The sequence below is a fragment of the Vicugna pacos genome, chromosome 20, assembly GCF_048564905.1.
Source record: "Vicugna pacos chromosome 20, VicPac4, whole genome shotgun sequence".
In the NCBI taxonomy this organism is placed as follows: domain Eukaryota; kingdom Metazoa; phylum Chordata; class Mammalia; order Artiodactyla; family Camelidae; genus Vicugna; species Vicugna pacos.
In genome coordinates this window covers 20995136-21022683 of record NC_133006.1, presented here as the reverse complement: position 1 = coordinate 21022683, position 27548 = coordinate 20995136, and the positions used below count along the sequence as shown (strand labels likewise).

Genomic DNA, 27548 nt, shown 5'->3' with positions numbered 1-27548 from the left:
TTTGCTTGCAGTTCAGAAGTTTATTAGCAAATGAGTTTGGGCCAGCTGGTGTTTACATGCTTGGTCACTACAGCGTGGTGTACTGGCCGCAGAAGCAGAGAGGGCTCGCTGCCCTGCTGGTCACTGATGACGTCCCCTCAAAAAAACGATGGGCTTCTCTCCTGGGTCCAAGGAGCCAGGGCTTGGAGCCGGTGCCATCAGAGAGACTCCACTTCTGTTTCCAGTGCCTGAGCTGGGGGAAGGAGCGTTTTTAAGATCTCCGTGTAGTAGGGGCCAAACACCTGCTGATTGTGGTGTGTTAGGTTGACAAACTTTTGGCCAAGTTCTGCCAGTTCTGCTTCAATGAGAGTCAGGCCTCCAGGGAGGTCAAGCAGAGAACGCTGCACACCAAGAACCAGACAACATTTAAGGAACAAGTGGATCCGCTGATCTGTGAGCAGGAGAAGACAGTGAGAAGGGAGAAGGCGAACAACTTTCAGGGAAAAACACTGCCCCTGCACTCCACTCACCCAAGTTCTAAGTTAACTGAGGTAGTCACTGACCTACCCACTCACCTAGAGATAAGGAAATTTGTTTTGTTTGGGAAGGGGGCCGCTACCTAGTTCCTAAGGACAAAGCAAAGATCAAAAATTAGTGGGCTAGTGAATTTCAATCCAAAAGATTAAGTATCCCATCAGTTAGATCCTAGTATTTGACATAACAGGGGAATCTTAGACTGACCCATCAGATGGCACAGGTTAAGAGCAAGGTCAAGTTCACAGCCTCCATTCCAACATGGGACAGGAAATCCCTGCTTCAGGAAGATGTCCTCCAACCTGATTCAGCATCAGTTTCTTGGCAGTGGGGTGGGGGGGGATGTCACATGTCTTGGACTGCAGTCCAAAAATGACCCAGAAGGCCAGAGATGACTTAACCAGGTTGGCTGGCCAGTATGCCACACCTAGAAGTCATGAATTCCTGGGTGCAACTATTCCTTAGAACTGCACAGTCTTTAAACTAAAAGGGACATGTTTTCAACCCAGCATTTTGCAAAAACTAAAACCTACACAGTGCCTTGCCCAATCATCCTGCCTTTTATTGTTAACCGGTTCAGAAACTGACTTCCGGGGTCGGGATCTGCCTCTCCCTCCCCTCAGCATTCTCACAACCCCCCATGCGCGCTCACCAATGACACTGCGGACACAGTTCTCCTTCTTGGCGACATTCTGGAGCTGTCCTATCAGAGATGCGGTGTTGTCGCTGCTCAGAGCAGCAAGGCCCATGTTCTTGAGGCTTTGATGGATTTCCTGAGACACCTGTTCACTCACAGTCACCATAGCCTCCTCCTCAGGCCTAGACCATGAAGGAGAGTGAGTTGGTACCCAAGGGGTGGCCCTGAGTCCGGGAAGCTCTGTACCAGAGGCTGGGCCCCCACCCATCCTCCTGCCCTCACTCCAGGCCCTGGGAGCACAGAGCCCAGTGGGTAGGCTCAGTGTCTTCACTATCACCTTCTCGATACTGACTTTTCTCTATATATGTTACCATGTTCTTCTTAGAAAACAAGATTAACTATATAAATTCAGCTCTGGACAGGAGCTTGCTATCCATCAGTATATTTTAGCCCCATGGAATTTATTTTCACATACACATTTCTAACACTTTCTTGGGTATCTTCCATGGTCGTTTGTCCTACTCTCACCAACTACAATGACAAACCTGGCCTTCTGATGCCTCTTTTCCCTTTGGGGTGACACCCTGCATTCAGTGGATATTCAATCAATAATGCTGACTGGTCAACTCCTAGATACACTTACGACCAGACCACTCAACTAGATCAGGACTCCTTCATAGCAAACAAGGTAATGAATCGTTTTGTAGTAAACTGTCCTCCATACTACCCTTTTGGAAGAAAGTTTTATTTTTCTTTGTCATAAGCCTCAAGACCACTTATGGAAAGATATGAACAATCTTTGTGGATGGTTCCAAAGGACCGTTTCTGTGGTTTCTGGTGGAACATAAGCAATCCTTCATTATCTGCTTGGGTCCTCAAACCACCCATCATTACTCTAAAAAAAGATCCATGCACCTCACCTGGAGTTAAACTCCTCCATCAGGGCTTTGATTGTACGTTTCAGCTTATCCACAAATTGAGGTGAGCCAAACAGAACACTGCCAGAGAAACTGCTGGCCACTAGCAAGACTGAGGCCAGGATGGTTAACTGGTTCAGCTGGGCCTCCAGCTCCTGCAGCCGGGCTCTATGCATCAGCAGGGTCTGGGGAAGAAGGCAGAGCAGGCTGTCAGGAGAGGAAGGTCCTCGTGGAAGTCCTGACTCTGACCACAGGGCAATGCCCCACAAGTCCTACCTCCGGGAACTCTTCATCTTCAGGGTCCCAGAGGAGGAGGTTCAGGAAGCCCTGGGACAGGACCATCGCAGGGCTGAGGGGCTCCGGGCTGATGGCTGCTTCGCTTGGAGAGGAGCTGGCCCCATTGGAGGAGTTGGGAGTGTCCGGGCAGGAGGGAGGCGGCATGGAGAGGTCTGCCGCCGCTTGGGCCAGCCATTTGGTGGTGTGATCGAGGAGGCCTGTGACAGGAAGAGCATGTGCGAGCACCCTCAGCATCTGCATCCCCGAGGCTTCAAAACTAAGGTGCAAGACGCCCTCCTGCTTGATAAGTAAGTACTTGGTGGGGGGTCTTTCTGGCTTAGATTACTCTTCTTTCTGCCACCCCTACTTGAGGAAGAAACTTTCTGTTCCTCAAAGCGGCAGAATACTCTCTCAAGTCATAAAAGTCAGACTAAGTCTTATTTCCCACTCCTGCCCTCAAGTCATATACGTACGAGGCTGCTTGTTGAGGAGTTCCTGGAATTTAGCTCGTTCATACTGAATGGAATGTTCCTGCAGTTGGGGCTGAAGGCTCTGGATAGTGTAGTTCACCATGTCCATTTTCATCAGGCCCAGAACCTGGAAGATCCCTCTGGCACAGGAGGAAATGGGAGATTTATACAAGGAAAGGAAATCCAATGAGAGGGGAACCTACCCACGGCACATTCAGTCACTGTAATCTGGAGTCAGGAGGGGCTTTAAAACCAACTCAGTCCTGCCTCCTGGCACTGTGGTCCAGGACCCAAGGCCCTGAGACAGTGAGTGGCAGAGCTGGGAACAGAGAAGTCTCTGGACCTTGAGGCCTTCAGACTGTTCCACAACGGCCATTCTGTTGTCTCTTAAGAAAGGCAGTCACTGGAAGGAGACATACCAGCATGCCAGCAAATCTCCCTGGGAAGTCAGGTTAGAGGTGATGCTATTTCTGACAATATTCTGGGGCCACTTTTTTTTTTTTCCATTTTCTGGGTCTTGGTTTCTATAGCTATGAAAAAGGGATAACCTCCCATCCTTGTCCCCTCATTGTGTGAACTGCAACGAGAAAACCTGAGAAAGGGAGGTTTGAATTCCTTGGAATAAAGGATTTCATACTCCAGTGATTTATGGTAGGATGATACACAGGGGGCCTGATCAATCTAAGGCCATCTTTGGAAAAGAAAAGCTAACAGGCCAGAGAAAAGAGGAGTTAGTCAGGTCTTCAGCAGGGAAGCGCCAGCCCAGACAGAGGCTGCGACCCAGTGCCTGGCCCAGGGGGTGAGGCAGGTTTCAAGAAACAGCAGTCAAGTCTCACACCTCAGTAAGCGAACAGGGTCTGTGATGTTCTCCAGTTTCTGCACTGCTTCATCTCGAACTGGTGCACACAGCAAAGTCATCATGTTGAGAATGTACTTAGAGAGATGAGGGACATTCAGGGTCCCACGTTCTGCTTCCTTCTTGAGGAGGTCCATGTCCAGGGCTGCTTCTATCTCACTTCGTAGGCGGTTCTGGCGTGGCAGCAGCAGGGACAGCAAGATCTGCCCAGGAAAGAAAGTCATAGAAGGAGCTGTGTTCTGTTTAGAGCCCCAGCCTTTCTCTAGTGGACAGCACCTTTAGCCAAAGATATCCCAGCCTGTGTCTTTTAAGGATCAAGAAGTCTGGTCCCTAAATTTCCTACAGGATGTTATTTATCATTGTTTAGGGGCTAATGATAGTTCAAGGCTTTAGGGGATCAGCGATAGCAGTAGTGTATCATTTTCTATGTAGAACGAGATACAGAGATGAGCAAAACCAAGAAGTATGGTAAAAAGAAACACAAGGTACAACAAACATAAAATGCACACTGTCACATGGTGATGAGGTACTCTTAACTTACCAAAGCAAGCATTTCTGATATTTTACTTCACAGGGCAAGGATGAAACAAGCAAAGGAACTGTTAAGAGTCCTTTGAAATAGTCTATTAACCCAGAAATATAAGTTCCCTGTGGACAGAGACTCATTCATCTCTGTGCCTTTGTAACACCCAGAACAGGGTGGTAGTGAGGGATAGGGCTGGGGGGGGTGGTTTGCTGTTTTTGTTTTTTCATTTTTCCAGCAGTTTTTTTTTTTTTTAGGGCTGCTTAATTTAATGGAATATTGTGTTGTCACAGCAAGATCCCAACAGTCAGCTTCATCTTAAATAAAAGTTGCTCCATACTATCGATTTAAATGACAAACTATGCCAGTTGTCAATCTGGAGCCTCCCAGTTCCAATCTACCCCTCAGTGCCATCTCTGTGAAAGTGGAGCTGGGCCCTTTAAGTATTGAGCCTTTGCCGGCTGGCCCATGTTTAAGTTCTGCTGGTAGAGGGTGCTAGTGAGAGCCCTGCAAGAAGATGAGGTCTTCCTCCCTGGCTCTGGGGTCCTCCTCTCAGCAGGCTCCGCAGCACAGCAACTTCTCTCTGTTCAAATTACTATGTGGTTCCTTTCACCTGACTGGTCCCTCACTGATGCAAAATTGGTACCATAAGTGAAGTTTGAACTCAAATGGCCACACGGCGACTAGGTTGGATGAGCAGGAAGTAGCAAGTACTTTAGATGCTTTAGAAAAACATGCAAACTAGAGAATGGCAGATAATCCCTACAAAAATTGAGGAGCCTATCACCTCAGTGAAGTTGCTAGAGTTTCAGTGGTCTGAAGGTGTCAGCTATCCCCTCCAAGGTGACAGGTAAATTGCTACACCTTAAACCAACCTCACAGAAAAAAAAAAAAACCACAACACTGGTTGGGCTCTGGATTTTCAAAGCAACATACACCACGTTGAGTTTGCTCCTGCAGCACTTATGGAGAGTTACTCACCAGGTTGCCAGTTTCAAGTGGAACCAGAGTAAGACTAGGCTCTGAGCAAGTTCAGGCTGCTGTACAAGCCACTCTACCATTTAGGCCTTCTGATCCAGCAGACTCAAGGATACCTGAAGTGTCCCTGGCAAGTAAGGATGCTGTACGGAGCCTCTGGCAAGCAACAACAGAAGCATCACAGCACAGACTTCTAGGATTTGGGAGCAAATCTATGCCCTCTTCTGCAGATAACTATTTGCCTTTTGAGAAACAGCTTCTGGTTTCCTCCTGGGCCTTCGCAGAAAGTAAACACCTCACCATAGGACACCAGGTAATGTTGTCTGACCTACCTAGCCACAAGATTGGACATGCTGCACAGCAATCCATCATCAGATGAAAATGGCCCATGAGACCCCAAGCATATACTGGTACTAGGACAGACACATAGAGCAGACTAAAACAGAGAGCCCAGAAGTAAAACCTGCATATATGGTCAAATCATTTTTGAAAACAATGCCAAGACCATTCAGTGGGGAAAGGACAATCTTTTCAAAAAATGGTGCTGAGGAAACTGGATATCCATATGCAAAAGAATGAAGTTGAACCTTACCTTACACCATATAAAAAAAATTAACTCAAAACGGATCAAAGACCTTAATTAACATAAGAGCTAAAATTCTGAATCTCTTAGAAGGACATAGGGATAAATCTTCATAATCTTGGATTTGGCAAGATATGACACCAAAAGCAGTAGCAACCATAGACTGGATAAATTGGACTTCACTAAAATTAAAACTTTTGTGCATCAAAGGACACTATCAAGAAAAAGACTACCCACAGAATGGAAAAAAATATTTGCAAATCATTTTAACACAAGTATCCAGAATATCTAAAGAACTCTTATAACTCAACAACAAAAAGACAACTCAATTATAAAATGGGCAAAGGACCTGAGTAAACAAAGAAGACCTGTAAGACGGCATCAAGCACAGGAAGACACTCAACATCACGAGCATCAGGGGAATGCAAATCAAAACCACAGTGGGATTCCACCTTGTACCCACTAAGATGTCTGCAGTTTTTTTTAAAGGAAAATAAACGTTGAAAAATAAGTGAAAATGTGGAGAAATCAGACCCCTCATACATTACTGGTGGGAATGTAAAATGGTAAGCCACAGCGGTTTCTCAACAAATTAAACAGAACGACCCTATGACTCAGCAATTCCACTCCTGGGGATATACTCAAAAGAATGTAAGAGAAAAGATGTTCAAACAGAGACTTGTACACAAATATTCAGAGCACTACTCAGAATAGCAAAAATGTAAAAACAACACAAACATCCATCAACAAATGAAAAGATAAACAAAATGTGGTATACCCATATGATGGAATATTATTCAACCATAAAAAGGAATGAAATTCTGATCCGCACTGCAGTGTGGATGAACCCTGAAAACATGCTAAATGAAAGTTGCCATATGCAAAAGGACAAATGTTGTATGATTCCACTTATATGAGGTACCCAAAGTAGTCAAATTCAGAAAGACAGAAGGTAAAATAGAGGCTACCAGACACTGGGGGAAGAGGGGTACAAGGAGTTTATTGTTTAATGGGTAGAGTGTCTGTACAGAAAGATGAAAACATTCTGGAAGTAGAGAGCAGTGATGGCTGCACAACACTGTGAATGTACTTAATGCCCCTGAATTTTAACACTTAAAATTATTAAAATGGTAAAAAAATTTTATGTTTAACATAATTTTAAAAATTTTAAACTAAGTGTACAGTGTGGCACCATTCCCAGGGAGGATCAGCCAGCCACCTAGTAGCAGACACTTTCTTTGGCCCTCCTCCATCGTTGAGAGATAGAGATTCATCCTCGATGGACTAGACATACGTTCTGGATATGGACTATCTTCCCTGTCCGCAGTACTTCTGTTAGCACTGACATCCACATGCTCACAGAATGCCTGGGTCCTGGCATGCCCCATAGAAATGTATCTGATCCAGGAATTCATTTTACAGCCAAGAAAGTGGCAGCAATGGGCTCATACCCACACCTCCCAATGGAGAATCGACTGGTCTTAACTGCAAAGTGGAATGGCTTATTAAAGACTCAATTACAGCATTGAGAGACAATATCCTGAAAGGAAGAGGCTCTATCTTACAAGGTGCAATAAATATATGCTTTGCATCAAAACCAATATACAGCGCTGGTCCCCAAAGCCAGAATACACGGTCCCAGGAATCAAGGAGTGAAAGTAAGACTGGTCCCTCTCACGATTATACCTAATAACCTGTTCACAGAATTTCCGTTTCCCACCCTGACAACTATGGGCTCTGCTGATTTGGGAGGAATGCTTGCACTGGTTCCAGTGAATGTGAAGATGAGACTGCCCCCAGGTCACTTGGGGCTCCCTGTGCCACTGGACCAACGAGGTCAAAAGGAGATACTCTACTGATGAGAGTAACCGCTCCTGAGTACCAAGGAGAAAGCAGGTTGCTGCTACACAGTGGGGCAAGGACTGCGTCTGGAACCCAGAAGATCCTGCGGTGCCTCTTGGTCCTTCCGTACCCAACAATAAATGTTAATGGAAAACCACAGCATACAAACAACAAAAGCGAAATGCCCGAGGACCCTGACTCTTTGGCAGTGAAGGTTTGGGACACTCTGCCAGGTAAAGGACCTCAACAGCTGAGGGCAGGGGAATACGGAATGGATAGTAAAAGGAAGCCACGGTATCAACTATAGCCTTTGACCAACTGCAGAAACAAAACCACAGATTTTCCCTTTGCTTGTTACAGGCATGGGTTTATCTGTACATGCTAACCATTTTCTACTCTCTCCTTCCATTATTTTATAGATAGGTTGTTGGAAGTTAACTTTACAATTTGGCCTGTAGGTAACAGAAGGTTCAGTGTGACCGTGACTGAGTTTGTGGAACATTACAGACAGCAGTGGATATAACAACTGTTGAAACTGTGAGTCCCATTTAGAAGAAAGGATGAAACTTGTAGGACAGATAGCCATGTCTTACTAGGTAATGACAGGGTTCTTTTCAGGAATTCGAAAGTGTGTAAGAAGGGTGAATATGGAAGCTGAGTAGCCAAAGGAATGGAATGTGACATTTATCAATTTACTGCCTCTCAAATCCTCTTAAAATCCATCCTTCTTTTCTCTGCTCTGAGAAAATGGACTAAGTCCTTTAAGTATTTTTCCTTTACCACATGGCACAATTTTCAGCTTCATTTGTAGATGGCACCATTAAGTAGTTTTCTGTGCTGCATAACAAGTTACCACAAACTAGGGGCTTAAAGCAGCATATACATTTGGTATCTCAGTTTCTGTGGGTCAGGAGTCCAGAAACAGTTTAACCAGATCCTCTGTTCAGGATCTTGTAAGGTCGCAGTCAAGGTGTTGGCTGGCTGTGTTCTCATTTGGAAACTTAACTGGGGAAGGATCTGTTTCCAAACTCATTCGCAATGTTGACAGAATTCATTTCTTTACAGCTGTATACTTGAAGGCCCCGGCTTCTTACCAGCTGTTGGTTGGATGCTGCCTCCAGGTCCTAGAGACCACCTGCATTTCCTTGCCATGTGGCCCTCTCCATAAGCAGTTCACAGCATACCATTTGCTTTTTCGAGGCCAGCTGGAAGTTCTCCAGTCTGCGAAGTTCTTACATAATGAAACACAGTCCTCGGAGTGACCTCCCATCATCTTTGCCAGATTCTATTGATTAAAGGCAAGTTACAGGTCTCATTCACACTCAAGGAGAGAGGATTATACGAGGGATCACTAGGGGTCACCTTAGGGTGTGTCTACCACACCGTAGAAAGATTGCAAAAGGCAAGAGCTTTTCCTCCTGGTTCTGGAATGCGCCATGGCAGGCTCCTGTAGTCTGCATGGCTCTGCCAGCAGTTGGCTCCTACAGCCTGAGGGGCTTCTCGGGTGCTGGGCTCCTGCAGGCAGTGCCAGGCTCCGCAGCACAAGCGACTACTCCAGCACCCAGCTCCTGCAGTGCCTGGTGCTTAGCAGCACATGCAGGCCAGCAGCTTCCCCTGGCACAGCCGAGCCTTTCAAAGAACCGAATCCTTGGGTGTTGTAACTCAGCCCTAGTTGTATGGTGGGTTCTCCTTGAATGGGATATTCCAGTAGAGTTTTCTTTGCTTCTTACTAATCCAAACCTTCATTTCTCCAGTTCCTTGTTATAATAATTTTTATATTAAAAGTTCCTTGTTGAAATTACTGTGTGATAAATGAACTACTTTTTATAACTTAGATGACTGATTTCTTGAGTATGTGTAAGCATATTTGACTGTCCTTTATGACTGGATTACCACATTCTGTTGATTCTTATTTTGTGGCTGGCTTTATTCTTTGATAACTACATTTAAAAAGCTAAAGTTCTAATCTGTTCTTAGAAATAATCAGTACATATATGTAAACTAAAAAAAGTGCAGTATATTGTATATATGTATTTACATGCAATATAATGTATGTATGCAGTCAAACCGTAAGAATTTTACCTAATAAAACTGAAAAAGGAAAAAAAAAAAGAAATTACTATGTGATTTCCATCTCTTGATTAGACTGACTGATTTATGGACCATGTTCTGTTAGGATTTGCTAGCCACTGACATTCCAGTAAGCTGGGGATGTCTACAAATGGAAAGTTGGTCACTTACCTCTTTAACTTCTTTTAGAAGTTCAAGAGCACAGCTGAAGTCTGGGGGAGTAGCTAATAGTTGCTCTTTCAGATGATCCCAAAAGGCATTGTGTATTGTCTCCTTGACTCTGCCTTCCAGACTGTAAGAGGGCCAAATGAACCATTACTTTTTTCTCTACTCAGAAACTGCTATAAGGTCATTATCTCCTAAACCCCAAATAACATTTGATATAACAAAAAAAAAAAAAACCCAAAACCCAAAACATTACACTGACAGAGGAAAGCCAGGAGCTATGTCTGGATGTCAGCAGAGTTAACAAGCTGGGGCTAGACCTGGATGTCAGGGGCCCAAGCACTGCCTCGCAGAAGGGCTCAGCAGGTTCCAGAGCAGCCCTCCCCTTGCTAGGAAGAAAGCTGAACAGAGGTCAGGCGGAACTTTAACACTGATTCTGCCTTTAGCCTAGAAAAGATGAGACTTAGTTTCCCTTTATGTATACATATAACAATGAACTAAATGATCTTTCATTGTCTTGTAGATGTAAAATCTAGGAAAGGGATTTCCTTCTGTGATAACACCCGATTATCTGTAGATACTCCCAAATCAGCAGGTCTAAAACTGAATTCACTATCTTCCTCTCCAAACCTGCTCCTCCTGTATTCCCAACCTCAGTGGCACTACCATGTGGCCACTCACAGAAGTCAGAAATATCAGTCTTTTACCCCCTTAAAAAAAAAAGAGGTAGTAAAAGCAATTCAATTAAAAAGGACAGTCTTTTCAACAAATGGTGCTGGAATAACTGGACACACATGCAAAAAGATGAATCTAAATATAGGCCTTATAGCTTCCACAAATAGATCACAGACCTAAATGTAAAACATAAAACTCTAAAACTTTCAGAAGATAACAGGAGAAATCTAGGTGACCTTGGGCTTGGCAACAACATTTTAGATACAACACCAAAAGCAAGATCCATGAAAGAAAAAATTGGTAAGTTGGACTTCATTAAAATTAAAAACTGCTCTGTGAGAGACACTTAAAGAGAATGAGAAGACAAGCTACAATCTTTGCAAAACACACATCTGATAAAGGACTATATCAAAATATGCAAAGAACTCTTAAAACTCAACAATAAGAAACCAACCCAATTTTAAAACAGGAAAAGATCTGAACCAAAGTAGAAATACAGATGGCAAATAAGCATATGAAAATATGTTTAACCTCACATCTCATTAGGGAATTATAAATGAAAGTAACAATGAGGTACCACTACACACCTATTAGAATGGCCCAAATCCAAAACACTGACAACACCAAATGCTCACAAGCACATGGAGCCATAGGAACTGGTAGGAATGCTAAATGGTACAGCCACTCTGGAAGATGGCTTGGCAGTTTCTTACAAAAGTAAACATACTCTTTCCATGCAATCCAACAATGGCACCCCTTGGTATTTAAGTGAGGGAGCCAAAAACATGGCCACACAAAAACGTGCACATGGACATTTATAGCAGCTTTATTCATAACTGCCAAAATTTGGAAGCAACCGAGATGTCATTCTGTAGGTGACGGATAAATATACTGTGGTACATCCAGACAATGGAATATTATTCAGCACTAAAAAGAAATGAGCTAGCAAGCCCCTCAAACACATGGAAGAAACTTAAGTGCATATTGCTAAATGAAAGAAGCCAATCTGCAAAGGCTACATGCTGTATGATTCCAACTATAAGAAATTCTGAAAACCTATGAAGACAGTAAAAAGATCAGTGGTTGCCAAGGGCTTCAGGGAGAGGAAGGGAAGGGCAAATATGTAAAACACATCGGATTTTTAGGGCAGTGAAATTACTCTGTATGATACAGAAATGATGACTACATGTCATTATAGATTTTCAAAACCCATAGAATACATAACACAAAAATTGAACCCCAATGTAAACTTGAGTTAATAATATAATCATACTGGATCAATAGTAACAAATATACCACGCTAATATAAGATGTAGGTAACAGGAAACTGCTGGAGAAAAGTAAGAAGGTGAGAACTCTCTGTATTTTCCATCATTTTTTGTAAAAATAAACTGTTCTAAAAAATGGTCTATTAATTTTTTAAGAAGCAATTTTTCTCTGAATGCTTATTTAAATGAGGTCTCTGACCTCTGCAGTTAGACTAATAAGAAGAAAAAGAATCATTTGAAAATTCCAAGGCTGCACCTAGTAACTGCCAAATACTCATTACTTTTCTTGAAATAAACGTACCCCCTTAAAAAAAATACAGTATTTGGTGGGAGGGTACAGCTCAGCGGTAGAGCGCCTGCTTAGCATGCACGAGATGCTGGGTTCATTCCCAGTACCTCCGTACAGTAGTAATGCAAGCTCCTTATAAAACAAAAAACAAGCAATACAAAGATGAATGAAAACAAAAATCAAAATTCCTCTCCCCACACACCAATATGAATCAGAAGTAACCAACTATAATCTATTCTGTTGTGTACCAGATTGTATTTACAGCTTTCCTCCTCATCCTATTTATCCTATCCATCTTCCAAGTTCCATAAATTGTTTTTTTTTTTTAAATGTCTCTGGAATTCATCCCCTCCTACATTTTCTCTTACCTGAACTACTGCAACAGGCCATTAACTGGCCCCTCTTCCTTTAATCTTGTCCCTTCTTAATCTGTTCTCCACCAATTCATTCAAAAATCAATTATTTTTCTAAGATACAATTCTTATCATGAGGTCATGCTCACTTAGAGTCCTCTAAGGCTTCCCGTCACCAGCAGCATAAATGGTTTATATGGCCCTTCCTGATATTGCTCTGCCTCCTTTCCAATTGATTTTCTGCTTCAAATTACCTTGTGCTCAACCACACCAAGGTATTTGTTAAGCTCATATCATATTCTGCGACCACTCTGCTTCCAACATGTTTCCTCTGCCAGGAGCATTCTTTCCCACCTAAACCACCTCTAAGACTCAAGTCTTCAACAGGCAAATTCCTCCTCCGTAGATAAATCTTCTCTGATGCTTGGGCAGCTGAGAACTTTCATTAAACTCTATACACACAGCTATGAGTGAACTTATCAGTCATTTTCTGTTATTCAACGGTCTCTCCTACAAACAAGTGCCTTGTTTACTTATAGCTGTAGCTGGATCTATCCCCAGGATTCAGCATTTTGTCCACCACATACTAAGGACTCAATGAATGCCTGATGAACGAATGCCCAAACGTGGGATTTCCCTTAGGAACCTACAACTGTAATTAACATCATCCTGAGCCCAAAGCAAAGCCAACTGCCAATAAAGAGTAACCTCAAACTCAATTTCAACATTTTTCCTGACATAAATTTTTTATTACCTTACTTGAAAACCCAGCTGTGAGTAGTACTATTTCCTCTGCTTCATTTCTCCCTCTCTCATTTCCTCTACTCATTTGTTCTCCTGTCGTATCTAAGCAGTGACAGAGATGCTAGAAGGTCTGGGTTTTGGTGAAAACCTGTTTCCTGAGAACCTATGCTTGGCATGGACATCTGCTAGCAAGGGCAAGTCAGAGCATGACGACGAGGACAGCAACTTGTGACAACAAGCACTTTAGTAACAGAAGTTCACAAATCACAAGGAAACTGACTAATCACAAGCTGCCATCACATATCCATCTATTGGTAGGAAAGTAGAACTATCTTAAAATGTAACATCTGATACTGAATATACCCACTTAACCGCCAGTAAACCAGCAGAGCTATACAAGTCATACTTACTGAATGGTTCTTATTTATTTATTGCAATGTCAATATAACTAAGAATCAAAAATAAGGCTTGATGAGGGGGTGGGTACAGCTCAGTGGTAGAGTGTGTGCTTAGCATGCATGACGTCCCGGGTTCAATCCCTAGGACCTCCATTAAAAAAATAAATAAAAACAAAACCTATTTCTGCTCCCCCCACCAAAAAAAATTTTTTTAAATAAGGCTTGATAGTCCCATGCCAGAGCAAACTGTGGCCCTAATTCATTGCCTGGCCTCTGCTCATAGGCTGCAGACACTGAAGCAGGTTACACAGCAAGGCAGGGGGTAGAACATTATTTATCAACAGGGTTCTGATCCTGATTCACAAATTAAGCTGATTTATGAGGTGAGGGAGAGTTAAAAACAATCAATCTTTTTATCTGTGCCTGTTTAATCTGTGATCACATAAAAGAGTTACCGATAGAAGCAATGAAGGAGGCAATGGATAAAACGACCCCAAAGATCTGTGATCCCCGGTATTCACACCCTGATGTAATCCTGTACCCTGGAGTGCGGTCTGGGTTTATGGATTCCTTTCCAGCAAACAAAATGTAGCAGAGGCCATGGATGTCACTTCTGAGATTAGGTAGAAAAAAGGCTGGTTTTTGTCCTGGGCACGGTCTCAGTATCTTATGCATTTACTCCCTTGCTTTCTCACCCTGAATAAGGGAAGCCAGCAGCCAGGTTGTTGGTTGCCCTGCGGGGAGGCCCAGATGACAAGGAACCGGGGGAGTGGGGGGCCTGGCTTAGGCCAACAGTCAACAGACCAACTGCACCTCATGAGAGACCTTGAGCCAGAGGCACACAAAAACCATGCCCATATCCCTGACCCACAGAAACTGTGAGATAATGAACAGTTTTAGCAGCTAAGTGTGGGGGTGGTTTGTTATGCAGCAACAGATAGCTACTATGGGCCAATTCCTCCACATGTGCCAGAGGAGATCTGAAATCTACCCTAAGTACTTTATTATTAATTGGGACCCCAAAGTGAACATCTTAACAATAAATAATTATCAAATATATCCCATTCTACTTGATTAAAAAAAAGATCCTCTGATACTAATAAGTATTAACTTATTACTCTTCTGTTTAAATATGGCTTATATTCAAACACTGATTGCGTTATTAAATAAAAATGCCTCAAATCTGGTCAGAAGCCCTTAGTACTAAATACCTAAACCAGAATGAATAAAAGGGGAAAATCAGAAGAGCCTGTACCTGCTTGGAGGCAAAACTTTTTCTTCCACGTGGAAATCATGATTCATCCCAATCTCACTGCTCAGCTTGGAAACATCATTAACTGTATCTATCACACCTGTGACAAAGAACGTATGGTGTATACCTGAAACCAGTATATGTCAATTACACCTCAACTGGAGGGAAAAAAACAACTTACAGTGGATAACAGGGAATCCGCACCAGTCTGAACTTCTATTTTATTCAGAGATTCATTCTACTGTGTAGGAGCCACATTTAGATTCATCAGACTGATCTTACACAAACTCACTCAACCATCCCAGTCATTTTTGTTTTCTGAACTCTAGGCCCCATGATAGAACCTAGAGCAGCCCAGAATGGGGGTAAGGGAGGGCTAAGAAGATACTGCATTAAAGAAAAAAAAGTGAAACTGATCAAAAACTGTTAAGTAAAGCAGCAAAGAATAATTGATGATTTGAAAAAAAATAAATGGTTATCCAAGAGTATTGTGATTCCAATCTCCTCTTCCTGCCTCTGATGAAAGTTATATTCTCTGTACAGATGATCCTGAACAGTGTCAATGTAACTGGTCTTCTAAAGCAGTAGTTTCCAGAATTTAGGATTTCAGACTAGTAAAATTTCCAAAAAGATTTTGAGCAACTGACAACAACTTGCCAACTTTTTGTTATGCCAAGTATGGACAGTATGAAATAAGCAAATTTAAAAAATCCACTCTACCACAACCAAAATCATTTCATAAAAGAAAAGGTAGTTTAACTTCCAGAAAAGTAGAAAGGGAATATTGTCAGAATAAAGAGTAGTCCTTAAAACTGGATCAATGTAGCTTTAGGAAAAACTTACTGCAATACCTTTATTTTGTATCACTAAATATTGCTAAGAATTTTGTCACAAACCAGCACTAGCATTTGGGAGCCACTGATCTAGGTTCTTAGTACAGACCTAGCTGATAGCATTCTCACATAACATGCACAGATGGGGGTTACAATGATTACTTGGCATATAAAAGGAAGCTGCACATAATAAATCATATTTTCTGTCTTTCAGTGAAGCTTCATAATTTGTTCACAGCAAAGTATTTGGCTCCAAGATGTGGAGGGGATATAAATGAACTAAGATTGGCCATGAGTTGATAATTGTTGAAGCTGGGTGATGAGTAAATGGGGGTTCATTATACCAGTCTCTCTACTTTTGTATATGCTTAAGTTTTCCATAAGTAAAAAGATTTTAAAATGTAAAAAGGAGAAATAAAATTATTGCAGAAAAGAGATTTCATAGGAGAATGCCTCTATTCTTAGAAGATACATGAAGTATTCAGAGGTAAAGTTATGACTGTAAACTTTAAGAAATACGTACGTATAATAGAAGGAGAGGAAAAACAAAATAACAGAACATTAGCAATGCGGGTTTTTTTTTTTTTTTTTTTTTTTTTTTACTTTTCAACAGATTTGAAATATTTCAAAATAAAAGTTAAGAGGAAAAGGCGACTAAAATTTACCAAAAAGCCAGAGTCTCTCCTTAGGTAAACATAAAAGTGAATTACATCTTAAGTGGACAGGAAGTTCCTTTTATTTTTGAAGCCTCTCTGAAGTCTTCAGTTTCAACCAAAATGGCAAAACACAGTCAAATACGTAAACAGATTTATTGCTAACTCACTAATGCAACATCAGAACTAAGAGAAAATCTTCAAAGGGAGATTGAGCTGCTTGGAGCTGCTTACTGAAGGACTGAGGGAAATATTATACACAGAAACACTTTCCAACTACAACAAATCAAAGCTCATGGCCTGCTTTGACAAGACTGTTCTGTTGCTCAAAAGTACCACAGCACTTTGCAATGCCTATAGCTATAAAATTCAGGAATGAGGAAGGCTCAAAGGGAAATGAGAGGTAAAAAGTAACTAAAGTAGATTTTAAAAATCCAGATCCCAAGGACAAAGAAATTTTCAAGATAATTTGGTAAGTAACTTAACCAAGTCAACCTAGTATGTACCATTTCAAACTTTTTCTAGAAGAGGAATTTGGTTTTTCAGGTTACTGAGTTATGCTACCTATGGATTCATTTAAATAACCTCAAGAACTTAAATATCTTGGGATTTTTGTTTTGTTTTGTTTTACCTGATGTTTCACCCCACATCAGGTTCTATCTATTAAGTACTATCGGGATTCTAAAGCGCCCAACTTGCCGCTTTTCGTTAGCCAGCAGCGACCCCATGTGGCTACAAGAGAAAAAAAATTTGATTCGGTTCTAGCAAGGTCTCCAACTAATTTTGCCCATTTCAATCTTCGAGAATTTAACTCAGGTTGTTGTAGGTGGACAGGCCTTCAGACTGATGGCTGTTTAAATTATCTGGAGATCATTATAAGAGAAATGCAAGATGACTCCCAGTGAGATTCAGACCCAAAGTGTGGAAAACACAGTATGCCGCAATAGGATGGCCACCTGGGATCATTTTGGTTCTTTAAAATCTACCCCAGGTGTCTGCCATTTTCCACCTACAAATTCAAACGAATACAAAGACAGCTCTGAACTAACTCAGCCTCAAATCTTGTCAGATTCAAGTAACTACCTTCACTTCTTTAACTGAAGATTTTCTGGTCAATAGGGGAAATGGGGCCTGAAAGTAGAAACTGGGGTGGGGGCAGACAAGGTGAAGGGCAAACAAACCAAAAGGGGGAGAGACAAGTGCGGGGCCGCGGGCTCCTTCCCACCTGACCCACACCAAGCACCCCCGAGGGCCGGGGGCCCGCGGGGCTTGACCTACAGGAAGGGTGGTCCTCGGGGCTGCTCTTGTCTTCCTGCGTCGGTCCTGAGGTTTCAGGCTTACATGGCCGGCTCTCTGTAACGCGAGGATCCTTAAGGGGCACATCTTCCTCCACGCCTGGCATTTTGCTGATGAAATCTGGGTTGGGGAGAGATGGGGCGTTGTGGGCGGCGAGGAAGGAGGTTCTCCAACGACCAAGGGGGTCTGGGGCCCGGCCGGCAGCGCCCGACCTGGTCAAGCCAAGAGAAGGGTGGGCAGCTTTAAGGTCTCTCGGGACGGTCAGGGGCAGAGGAGCCTGGGGGAGCGGGGATGGGGAAGCGCGGGGAAGCGCAACCAGGAAACTGAGGCCAGAAGGGTTGTCCCCGTGCCAGAAACTTCCACCCCAAGCCAGCAGGGACCCGGAGCCTCTCACCTCCTCAGGGGCGGCCCTCAGCCACTCTGGAGTCTGCTGGGCGGCCTCGCACCTGGAGGCTCGGGCTGTACCACCGCGGCGGGGCGGCAGGGGGCGGCGGCCTAGCGGGGCCAGGGCGGCAGCGCGGAGGAGAGGGGCGGACTCCACGCGCACCCCCGCCCGTTGCGCCAAGATAGTAGACTCCGGGATTTGAACACAAACCACCGCTCATCTCCCGGGCAACAGGATTGGGCCCACCTGGGGCAGAAGCGGAGGGCTCGTGCCTCGGTCCTCGAGGGCTCGAAGTTTTCCAGACCTCTGGTTACCTGGTCCCTGGGGCCCCTCTCTGCCCGACATCTTACACCCTCCACGAAAAGGATCACCTGGATCTACTTAGGAAGAGATGAAACGCTGTGTTTTCTTTATTTTCAGCCTGTTCATGATGCCCAAGAAACAACCACACCAAGGCGGGTGGTTTCCTAAGCACATTGTGAGAGGAGAGCCCTTCTCCCATTCTACAGGTGTGGATACTGAGAACTCATGCCAGGTGCTGGTCAGAGCAGGCATGGGGGCTGGGAGGCAGTGTGGGATCGTCCCACTGAATTCCTGGCCTGAGGCTCGTCTGTGACTTGGGAGCTGATCCCTGAGCTCCAGACCCTAGGTCCGGTGGCTTTTCTTAGTTCCTGGTCTGCTCTGTTGCCCCTGGAGTGATATGAGGAACTGGAGTGACACCCCCTCCTCCCCTCACATCCCTGCACTTTGGGAGAAAAAATGAAAAGGAAGTTTCCACTCCACATTCTCCCATCCTTCTTTATTACTCTGACTTGATTTCTTACCACAAAAGCTTACTTAAAAAATTTTTAAAAATGAAATAAAAGATGAAAAAATACTGCCTGTGAGAAACCAAGTTCTCATTATAACCTTTCCCTTGTTAGTGTGGAATGTGGATTTTTCTTGCACAACTCCTGCATTTTGAAGGGGAAAATTATGAAGTCCAAAAACATTTCTGCTTACGAAAAGCCACTTCACCCTGAGGCCCAGGCAGATATGAGGGGAATGGCCTAGCAGAGTTACTGTTTAGCCAGAGAGTATCTTAAACCAATAACATACTAAACCTGACCCTTCCTCCTCATCACCCTTTCCTGGTATTTCCCTCAGGGACATCAACCGTGAAGCGGGCTGGCCTACACCCCAAAGCCTGGAGATGTGGGAGGAGGTTGTATGACTTCAGCAAAGCATTCAATGAAAATATGATTCTTCATTATTATATCGGGTGATATTTAGGTTGGCTTGTTTTTTTTTTTTTTTACATTTTTATTGATTCATAATCATTTTACAGTGTTGTGTCAAATTCCAGTGTTCAGTACAATTTTTCAGTCTAGGTTGGCTTGTTGATTTCTCTTAAAAAAAAAAAACTTTCCAGAATTCTTTTTGGGCATTTTTATTTCTGAGAGAGTTTCCAGAATGACATCGGTTTATTTTCCCACCAAAATGGCATTGCCATGAAACTCTCCCTGCTAACGCATGAAATTACTCCAGCAGTTCATTCTTCTGTATTACACAGCCTCTTTAAGTGTTGTCTTCTAACCTGAATTCTCTGGAAGGGGCAGTAGGAAGAAATAGTGGTGTGGGAGAACATGGAGGGAAAGAGGAGACTGAGACCAGAAGGGGAGGGAAGGATGGGGGTGGGAGAGAAAGACAGAATTAGAGTTTTCTCAGGGTCAGCCTGGGGACAGCATTTCATGATCTTATCTTTAATAGTTATTAGAACCAACTAGGCAAAAGTTAGAGGTTGAGGAGAATAGAAAGATGATGTGAGAGATAAACTCTCCTTCCCTTTGGGATCTTAGTTAATAATAACTGATTTTTGTTTAATGATCTACAGAATGCTTTTACATTGCAAATCCATATGCTTTGCACACAATCCTACCTGTTGAGTAGGCAAGGCAGGTGTTCTGTTGGACCATTTAATAGATCAGCAGACTGGGGATCAGAGAGATTTCACGGAGTTTCCAAGAGTCATGTGGCAAGCAGGTCTTGACTCGATCAGATGTACATTTTCTTAATTCATGCCACCTCCCTGACTCTGGTGGAGAAGCTGTATAAACAAGAAAATATAACTAACATATAATGGAGTACCCAGAATGGAGTACAAAAAAGGATTTTTTTGTACTGGAGGTTGGAGAAAGGGTGAGAGATCTTCCAAATGTTTGGATCCGTTCAAACCCAGCCATGAGGCAGAATCTTAAGCCAGATTGTGCAACTGATTTGGTCTTTGGAAATGGGTTCAGCCTGGCTCCCCATCAACCTTCAGGACCCCTTTATACTCTCCTAATGGGTGAAATTGGATTTTCCACATATATCCATTTTATTTAGCAGGAGTGCCCCTCCTGAGTAACTTAACACTTTTACCCTATTAAGTATACATATTTCAAAAGACCCAAAAGGCGAGTATTTCTCAAACAACCCAAGGACAGAAGTAGAAGTCCTGTTTCCTCTCACATTTCAGTGTGCCCAAAGCGGTCCAGCCCAGAGCTCCCCTTTTAAACTAAGATGTCATATGTTTGCTTTAATACTGAAATCTGTTTGCTCTCCTCACATCTTTGAGTAGAATTCTTGTTCCAGAAGGAAGAGCTTCCTATACTTGCTGGCATACCCCTCTGTATCCCTGTGCCCCACGGGTGCATATACCCGGTTGAGAGGCAGTCTAAGGGAATTTCAAGCCTGCAGCTAGAATTTTCCTAGTTCTCAACCACTTCCCCACACATGTGCACTTTAACCCAAGCCCAATAATATGATCTGTTCTCATTTGTTACATACTATCCTGGGTATGCTACCCCACAAGAACAAATTATACAGAAAGTCAATCCCCCACAAAGACATTCTGAAAGAGGGCTGGATACAGAGAAGGATGGAAAAGAACTCCTAGGTGGCTGTCTGTGAGAGGCACAGAACCACAGAAATTAAGAGGAATCCTGAATACAGATCTGCCAGCTAAAACAAAACAAAATAACAAAAATGAAAAACAACTCATTTTACGAAGAACCATCTTAGGCTCAGGGAGGTTCAATGACTTGGCTAACGTCACCATCAGTTTACAGAAAATTCAGGACTAGAACTCATACCGCAGCCCATTCACTCCATAGTATATAGAGCTAAGCAAAAGTCAAAGCTAATACTGTAAATAAATATTTACATTTCCGAAAGAAAAATGTAAATGATAGGCCACAGAATGGAAAAAGTAAGAGATGAAGTTACATAGAAGCCAAGACTGCAAGTAGAGTAGAGTATACTGAAGATAAACAGTCAACTAAAGCGGTAGGGACGCGTAAACACAGGGTGGGACATTTAAATGGAACCATTTGGAGTCGTGTAAACTGGGATTGACTTCATTATAGCCTCCCTTACGGTACAGAACCGCACATCCCAACTATTTGCTTTAGTCTTTTGACAAATGTGTTTTCTTCACAGAAACCAGGAGGAGTGTGAGAAGAGTTGAGGTAACCTGGGGGCAGTCTGGACGAGGCCCTTTGAAGCTCAAAGTACAACGTAATGGGTGGGGAAACCATCCCTAATGTTTTCAGGAAAGGGGGCTCAAAGAAAAGACGAAGAAGACGCTGGCACAGCGTTGACTGCCTGCTTCTCCAGCCCTGCTCCTTTCTGCTGTGGGGTCTTTGCTGGTACTGTCCCTTCCATCTGGGATGCTACTCCTTCCTCTAACCCCATCCACCTCACTGTCATTCTTCAGGTCAAGCTTACGAGGTGTAACTTCCTCAGAGAACCTTCCACAGCCTTCCGCCAGCTTCTCCCAACACCCTGTGCTTTTTCTTCAGAGCAGTCACTGCAGTTTGCAGTTATACGTTTGTTTGCATGATTAACCTTTACTGAATGTTTAACTCCACTGAGAGACTCTGAGCTTTCTGAGAGCAGGAAATGTATGCACTTCATTCACATGGTAGGTGCCCCGTCAACCATTGTCGAAGGAACAAACAGGCACAAATCGGGGTGGGGGGGATGTTGAGCAGTGTTGAGGGGTCAGGCGGAGGGTCTCTCTGGGCCCAGTTTCGGGTACCAGTGTCTTTCCCTTTGTCTCATAGACATGTTTCCTCTCTTTCTGTCTCTCCTCTGCCCTTAGCTTCCTGCAAGTCTTTTAAACCAGCAAAGACAACCTCTGAGAGAGCAGAGAGGACGTTTAGGGTCCTGTGGGGGTGGGGGGGTCCCCTTGACCCAGAAGGTGGCAGTAGGGGGCAGTGGCACCCTGGGAGTAGCAGAGGAAGGCTTCTGGTGAGAGAGAGGTAGGCTCTCTCTCTCTGTAGAGCAAGCCAGGGTCAGCAGCAGCCCAAAGCCACAAAAACTGACTTTAAAAGTCCTCCTAAGAGCTGCATCTTTCGATCCCCCAAAACAATCGTGCCTTGTGCCCCAGGACACGGCGCGAGTTACACACTTAAAGCAGTTTCCACAGAACCGCATTCAGTTGGTTTTAAACTCTGGGGAAAGCTGGCAGCCTCTTTGTGGGTTTTTTTTAAAAACTAGTTAGAGGGACAATTAAACCTTTATGGGTCCCAGAATGTACCTATGCAGACATAAATAAGGATCATTCTTCATCACCGGAGAGAATCCGCTTTCTGGCAACAGATATATTTCTCTGCCATCACAGGACAGAGTTGAGCTCACGTCTGAGGGCCTTTTTGATTAGGGCAGGTGATGGGGGTCAGCCTGAGCAGGGTTAGAACTTCGACCCTAAGTTCTCAAAATGGACACATCATGGGCCTTGAGCTTAACTGGTCTTAAATAAATCACAAACTCCCAAAGCCTTATTAGAAAGACGCCAGGATTTTAAGCCAAGAACACTCATCTTGTTTCCTCCTTGTGTTAATTTGGGCCAAAATGGTCCATTTGTCAAAGAGTCCTAACTTCTTTATTCCCACTCTTACAACACAATACAATGCATTCACATATTTACAGTGCAATGTCCTTGAATGGTCGGGATGATTTTTTTTTTAATTTAATAATATTAAATGCACCAGGGGGCTCTCTTCTTAAAGGAACCTTTGAGTAAACTCTTTTGTTACATGAATCAGTCTTTTGTAAGGCAAATCATCTGCCACCAATTTGTTCTCCAAATCTGAGATTTCACAGAAGAGATTTTCTTAAACCAGGCCCACTTTAGATGGTGGCCTGTGCATTTTCTTTTATTTTTCTGACTGGTAAAGACAAGGTTTTCCTGAATAGACATTATTGGGGAGAGGTGAAGGAATCTCAAACACTTGAGGCACAAATCAGTTTCAATCATTTCTGTCATCCATAATTCTCTACAATCACCAGCCTAAAGCAAAGTATAATGATCTCCTGACAAAGACTCCAGCTGCACAGATTGGAGGGCCAGTCTATTTGAAGTCAGTTTCAAAAGAAATGCAGAGAACAGGGTTTGGTTTTGTTTTGTTTTTATAAGTTATTGCAGTTTTTTTATTGTGGTAGAAGACAGAGTAATATTTATCATTTTAACTGTTTGTTGAGTGTACAATTCAATGGCTTCAAATAAATTAAATTCAGACTGTTGTGTAACCCTCACCATTATCTATACCCCAAACCTTTCATCATCCCCCAGAAAAACTCCATGCTTATTAAACAGTAACTCCCCCTCCTCTCCTCCAACTCCCCCTCCCTCAGCTCATGGTAACCTCTATTCTACTATCTGTCTCTATGAACAGAGAACAGTTTTAAACTCCAGCTTTACTTTGGGACTTTTTTTCTTCCCATGGCATGGTGGGAGAACAGGGAAATCGTGGCCATCCCCTTTCACCTTGTGGACTCTTCTCCGTGCTCCCTTCCCCCTCCCCTGTCCTCCACTGACATATCTAAGAGATGAAGCCGAAGCTCATTTGAACAGTTTAAACTTGCAGGGGGGCTGCAGCCCCCGGCAGGAACAAAAGGAGGTCACTGGGTCTGGGTCTCTGTTACCAGCTCAGGAATGGCAAGAATTTTCTGACTTCAGTAGTCTGAGGAAGTAGGAACATAAGGAGCGAGATGGCTGTTTTGGTGTCTGAATCCCGCGTGGAGCCTGCATGTGACCCACATTAGCGTCCCCACCCCCATCCCAGTCAGCAGCAGAGTTAGTACCTGAGACCTGTCCGGGCTCAGAGACATGGGAATGCAAGAAGAGACTGGAAGGCTCCCTTGGCAACCTTCACATTCCACGCTACAGAAGTTCTCACATTGAAAGGCACTGGCTCAACCGCTCATCACCCCTGCACACTATATCTCTTGTACCCATTTGCAGCCTACAGAGGCACACTCAGAATGTCTCACATCCTTCACTTTGGGTTTTACTTTGCTCACAATACTTGCATAATCTCAAAAGAGCTAGCCCCCCACCTCTGCCCTCCCCTCTTCCCCAGTGCACAATTAAGGATAACAGGAGACTGGGCTTATGAAATCTGATTTTCAGTAGTTTCAGGAACTACTTAGAGCCCCCTAGCCTTGCCTCCCCAAGCCTGAGACTGTGAGCCTGCCAGGGGCCCTTAGGACGACTAGGGAGAAGTGGTTCTATGGCTCAGAGAACAGTGAGCCATGGAGCAGTGAAAGGGGAGGCCTGAATTCCTTCTGCCGCCCAAGTGCTGGCGACCCTGGGCAAGTCACCTTACAGCTCTGGGCTCATTCTTCTTAAGCTGGGTGGAAGTGCCCCACAGCTATGAGAATTTGTGGGAAGTGGGAGAAAGCAAGGCTTTCTGATATCTGGAATTCTTGAAACGTGAAATAAAGCTCTTTGTTTCCCACAGGTGCTGATAATAATTGAAAGAATGACTCCAGGGAGGTGGAGGAGGAAATTCGGGGAAAGCAGAGAGTGGATGGGTGCAATTTAGGTGTATTTTAAGAGTTTGAGAATGAAGTTTGGTTGAATCTTTGTGAAAAAATATTCAGCATGCAGATGGAAACAGCAGCTGGAATGAAGGAGAAAGACTGAGACAAACTGACAAGAACGGTGTCAGGAGTCATGACTGATAGATGAAATAGTAAGAATAACACCACACAACACATATCAGGTTCTTACCATGTGCCAAGACCTCAGGGAGCCCTTCACATAGACGTCCATCATTCTCACAACAACCCTAAGACAAATGTTTTTACAGCCACTTTACAGATGAGGAGAACTTCAGTTTCCTGTCCAGGGTCACACAGTAAATAAATGGTAAGACAGGGACTTGAACCCAGGGAGTCTGACCTCACAGCCCTTGACCAGTCTTTCTCATCACCTCCTGATAAGTGTAGGTGCTGGGGCATACAAGAAAAGCAATGCAGGTGGAGGACAGACAAATACCTGTACATACTACTTCTACTCTTGGTCAACTGTGACCTAAAATCAGATTTTGAGAAGATGAAGATGCGGGTCAGAAACAAACAGAACTATCCAGGTGTACCTAGTATGTTGTCAAATAGAGTGGCTCTGCACATGTGAATAATAATATTGAGCACTCACTACGTGTCAGGCAATACGCTAAGGAGCGTCACATATATTATCTAATTTAGTCCTCTCACAAATCCCACAAAGAAGGTATTATAGTGTCCATTTTACAGGAAAGGAAACTGAGGTTCCAAGAGCCTAAGGGACTTATCCAGCTAGTAGGTCTCAGAGCCCGGAACTCATAGCCAAGCTCTGTGCTTCCAGAGCCAGCTCTAGAGTTGCCTCCTCGGAGCAGTCTTTACCAACTGTCCCTCAAGAGTCATATTGTGAAACATCTGAATATATCTGGTATGTTTTGTGTAAGGTTATTCTCTTGAATTAGTTTATAGTTGAAACTAGTATTCGAAGTCAGTGCTTCTGAAAGTTGCTAAAGGGTGATCAGCTGCCTTGAACCAATGCTTAAATTTTCTAAGTGAATATTCAAGTTAATATAGCCCAGCTAGAATAAAGCAGGGCACCTAGTTTTTGGTCTGCAAGACATGCACAGCTCATTCCTACTACAGCCAGTTGCATGAAGAAGCCTAATTGGTCTAAGGGGAATCCCATCTCTGTTACAGCAACTGTTTCAGAGACAGCACGTGACACAAATCCGGCAAATGGGGCACAAGGAGGGGTCAGCTGGAGGCTTCTGGCAACGTTCTTCCTCAGTCTAGTTCATCACACTCCTTTCAGGAAGAGTCTTTCTCCTGGATTTTGACTTTGTCTTCCCAGGTGGAAGGCTGGCAAGTGTCCATCTTAATGCCAGCCTCACTACACAGTCTCAGGGAACCCCTGAAACCCAGCCTCCTGCCTAAGATTCCCAAGCATCGAGCCAATACATTCCTTATCGTTTAAGCGTGCTCACCTTGGGATGCGTGCAGCTCTCAACTCCAATACAAGCAACATGAAGGCATAAACCATGTCTGTCTCCTTCACTGCTGTGTCCCGAGCCCCGACTATAGAATTAAGCAGGAGAGAGAACTCATTATATAGTTGAATGAGTGAGAGAACCGAGAGAACCAATGAATGAACCTAACATCATAGGCTCAGAGAATAATACAGCTGGCAAAAAGTTTTAAAATTGTATAATCCAAGTCTCCTCTCTTTTACTCTATGGAGAGGAAAGAAGCAAGAGTTGCCGTAGTTAGAAAGGTTAATAGTTGGCCCTCTAATTAGGGCAGAGACCTCCTAGCACCCCCAGCGAGGATTTTCAGACTCTGTGAGGCAAGCATCCCAGAGGGGCTTTGATGTCACATCCAGTCTAAGTTGGAGAACCAGACACCAGGAAAGACTAGGCCCCCAGGCTAAGTAAAACTTTATCAGATGATGATAGAAATGAGGACTCTGTTTTTTAAAAAATACAAATTTTATATTAAGAATTTTTTAAGTACAAAATACCTTTGAATGTTAATGTTTAATGTTGGCTGTTTTTCCTGAACACATTAAAGGAAATACATGGTTATAACTCTGTGGGCCTTTAGCATGAAGAGCTCCATCTGTATCCTTCTTTGGATAAAGGGCTGAAACTACCCACAGCTGCCTTTGCTGGGGAGACACCTCTCTAAAAATCCAAAACTGCAAAATGAAAGATAGGAAGCATTGGAAGACTTCAAAATTCCCTTACATTGCATTCAAGAATTGCGTATACTTTTTACAAAATATTTTATTTCCTTTAAAATAAACTTTATTGAGGTATAATTTTCATGAATAAAATTCACCAATTTTAAGCATATATTCTTCAGAGTTTTGACAAATATATGTACCAAGTAACCACCACCACAGTCAAACAGAATATGCTTCCCTCACACCCAAAAGTTCCCTCGTGCCCATTTGCAGTCAGTACCCATCTCCTTGTTCCAGGCCCCAGGCAACCAGGGATCTGCTCTCTCTCATTCTAGCTTATTTTTACCTGTTTTAAAACTTCATATAAATGGAGTTATACAATATATAGTTGTATTAGTCAGCTAGGGCTGCCATAAAATACCACAGACTGGGAGGCTTAAACAACAGAAGTTTATTTTCTCACAGTTCTAGAGGCTGGAAGACCAAGATCAAGGTGTCCACAGGTTTGGTTTCTCCTAAGCCCTCTCTCTTTGACGTGCGGGTGACCACCTTCTCTCTGTGTCCCTACATGGCCTTTCTC

At 43.5% G+C, this 27548-nt stretch overlaps 1 protein-coding gene and 1 long non-coding RNA gene across 3 annotated transcripts; one reads left to right on the top strand and one right to left on the bottom strand.

Annotated features, from left to right (window-relative positions):
- TCP11 (t-complex 11) lies at positions 1-27542 on the bottom strand. Of its 2 annotated transcripts, XM_072945198.1 has the most exons (12): positions 27432-27542; positions 26271-26361; positions 19895-20062; positions 17574-17711; positions 14813-14909; positions 9837-9957; positions 3652-3872; positions 2817-2953; positions 2344-2561; positions 2071-2252; positions 1166-1332; positions 1-430 (listed from the first exon to the last, which is right to left on the bottom strand). In XM_072945198.1, exons 3-12 carry the CDS (start codon positions 19929-19931, stop codon positions 198-200), a joined length of 1551 nt encoding a protein of 516 aa, XP_072801299.1. In that variant the 5' UTR covers positions 19932-20062; positions 26271-26361; positions 27432-27542; the 3' UTR covers positions 1-197. The 2 variants fall into 2 exon arrangements, with proteins under 2 accessions (XP_072801299.1, XP_072801300.1); XM_072945199.1 differs by lacking the exons at positions 19895-20062; positions 26271-26361; positions 27432-27542 and adding an exon at positions 17986-18089.
- On the top strand, positions 18229-21601 carry LOC140687716 (uncharacterized). The gene is made up of 3 exons (XR_012062201.1): positions 18229-18485; positions 19123-19248; positions 21436-21601. It is a non-coding gene; the product is annotated as an uncharacterized lncRNA (long non-coding RNA).
- Positions 27543-27548: the final 6 nt, after the last annotated feature.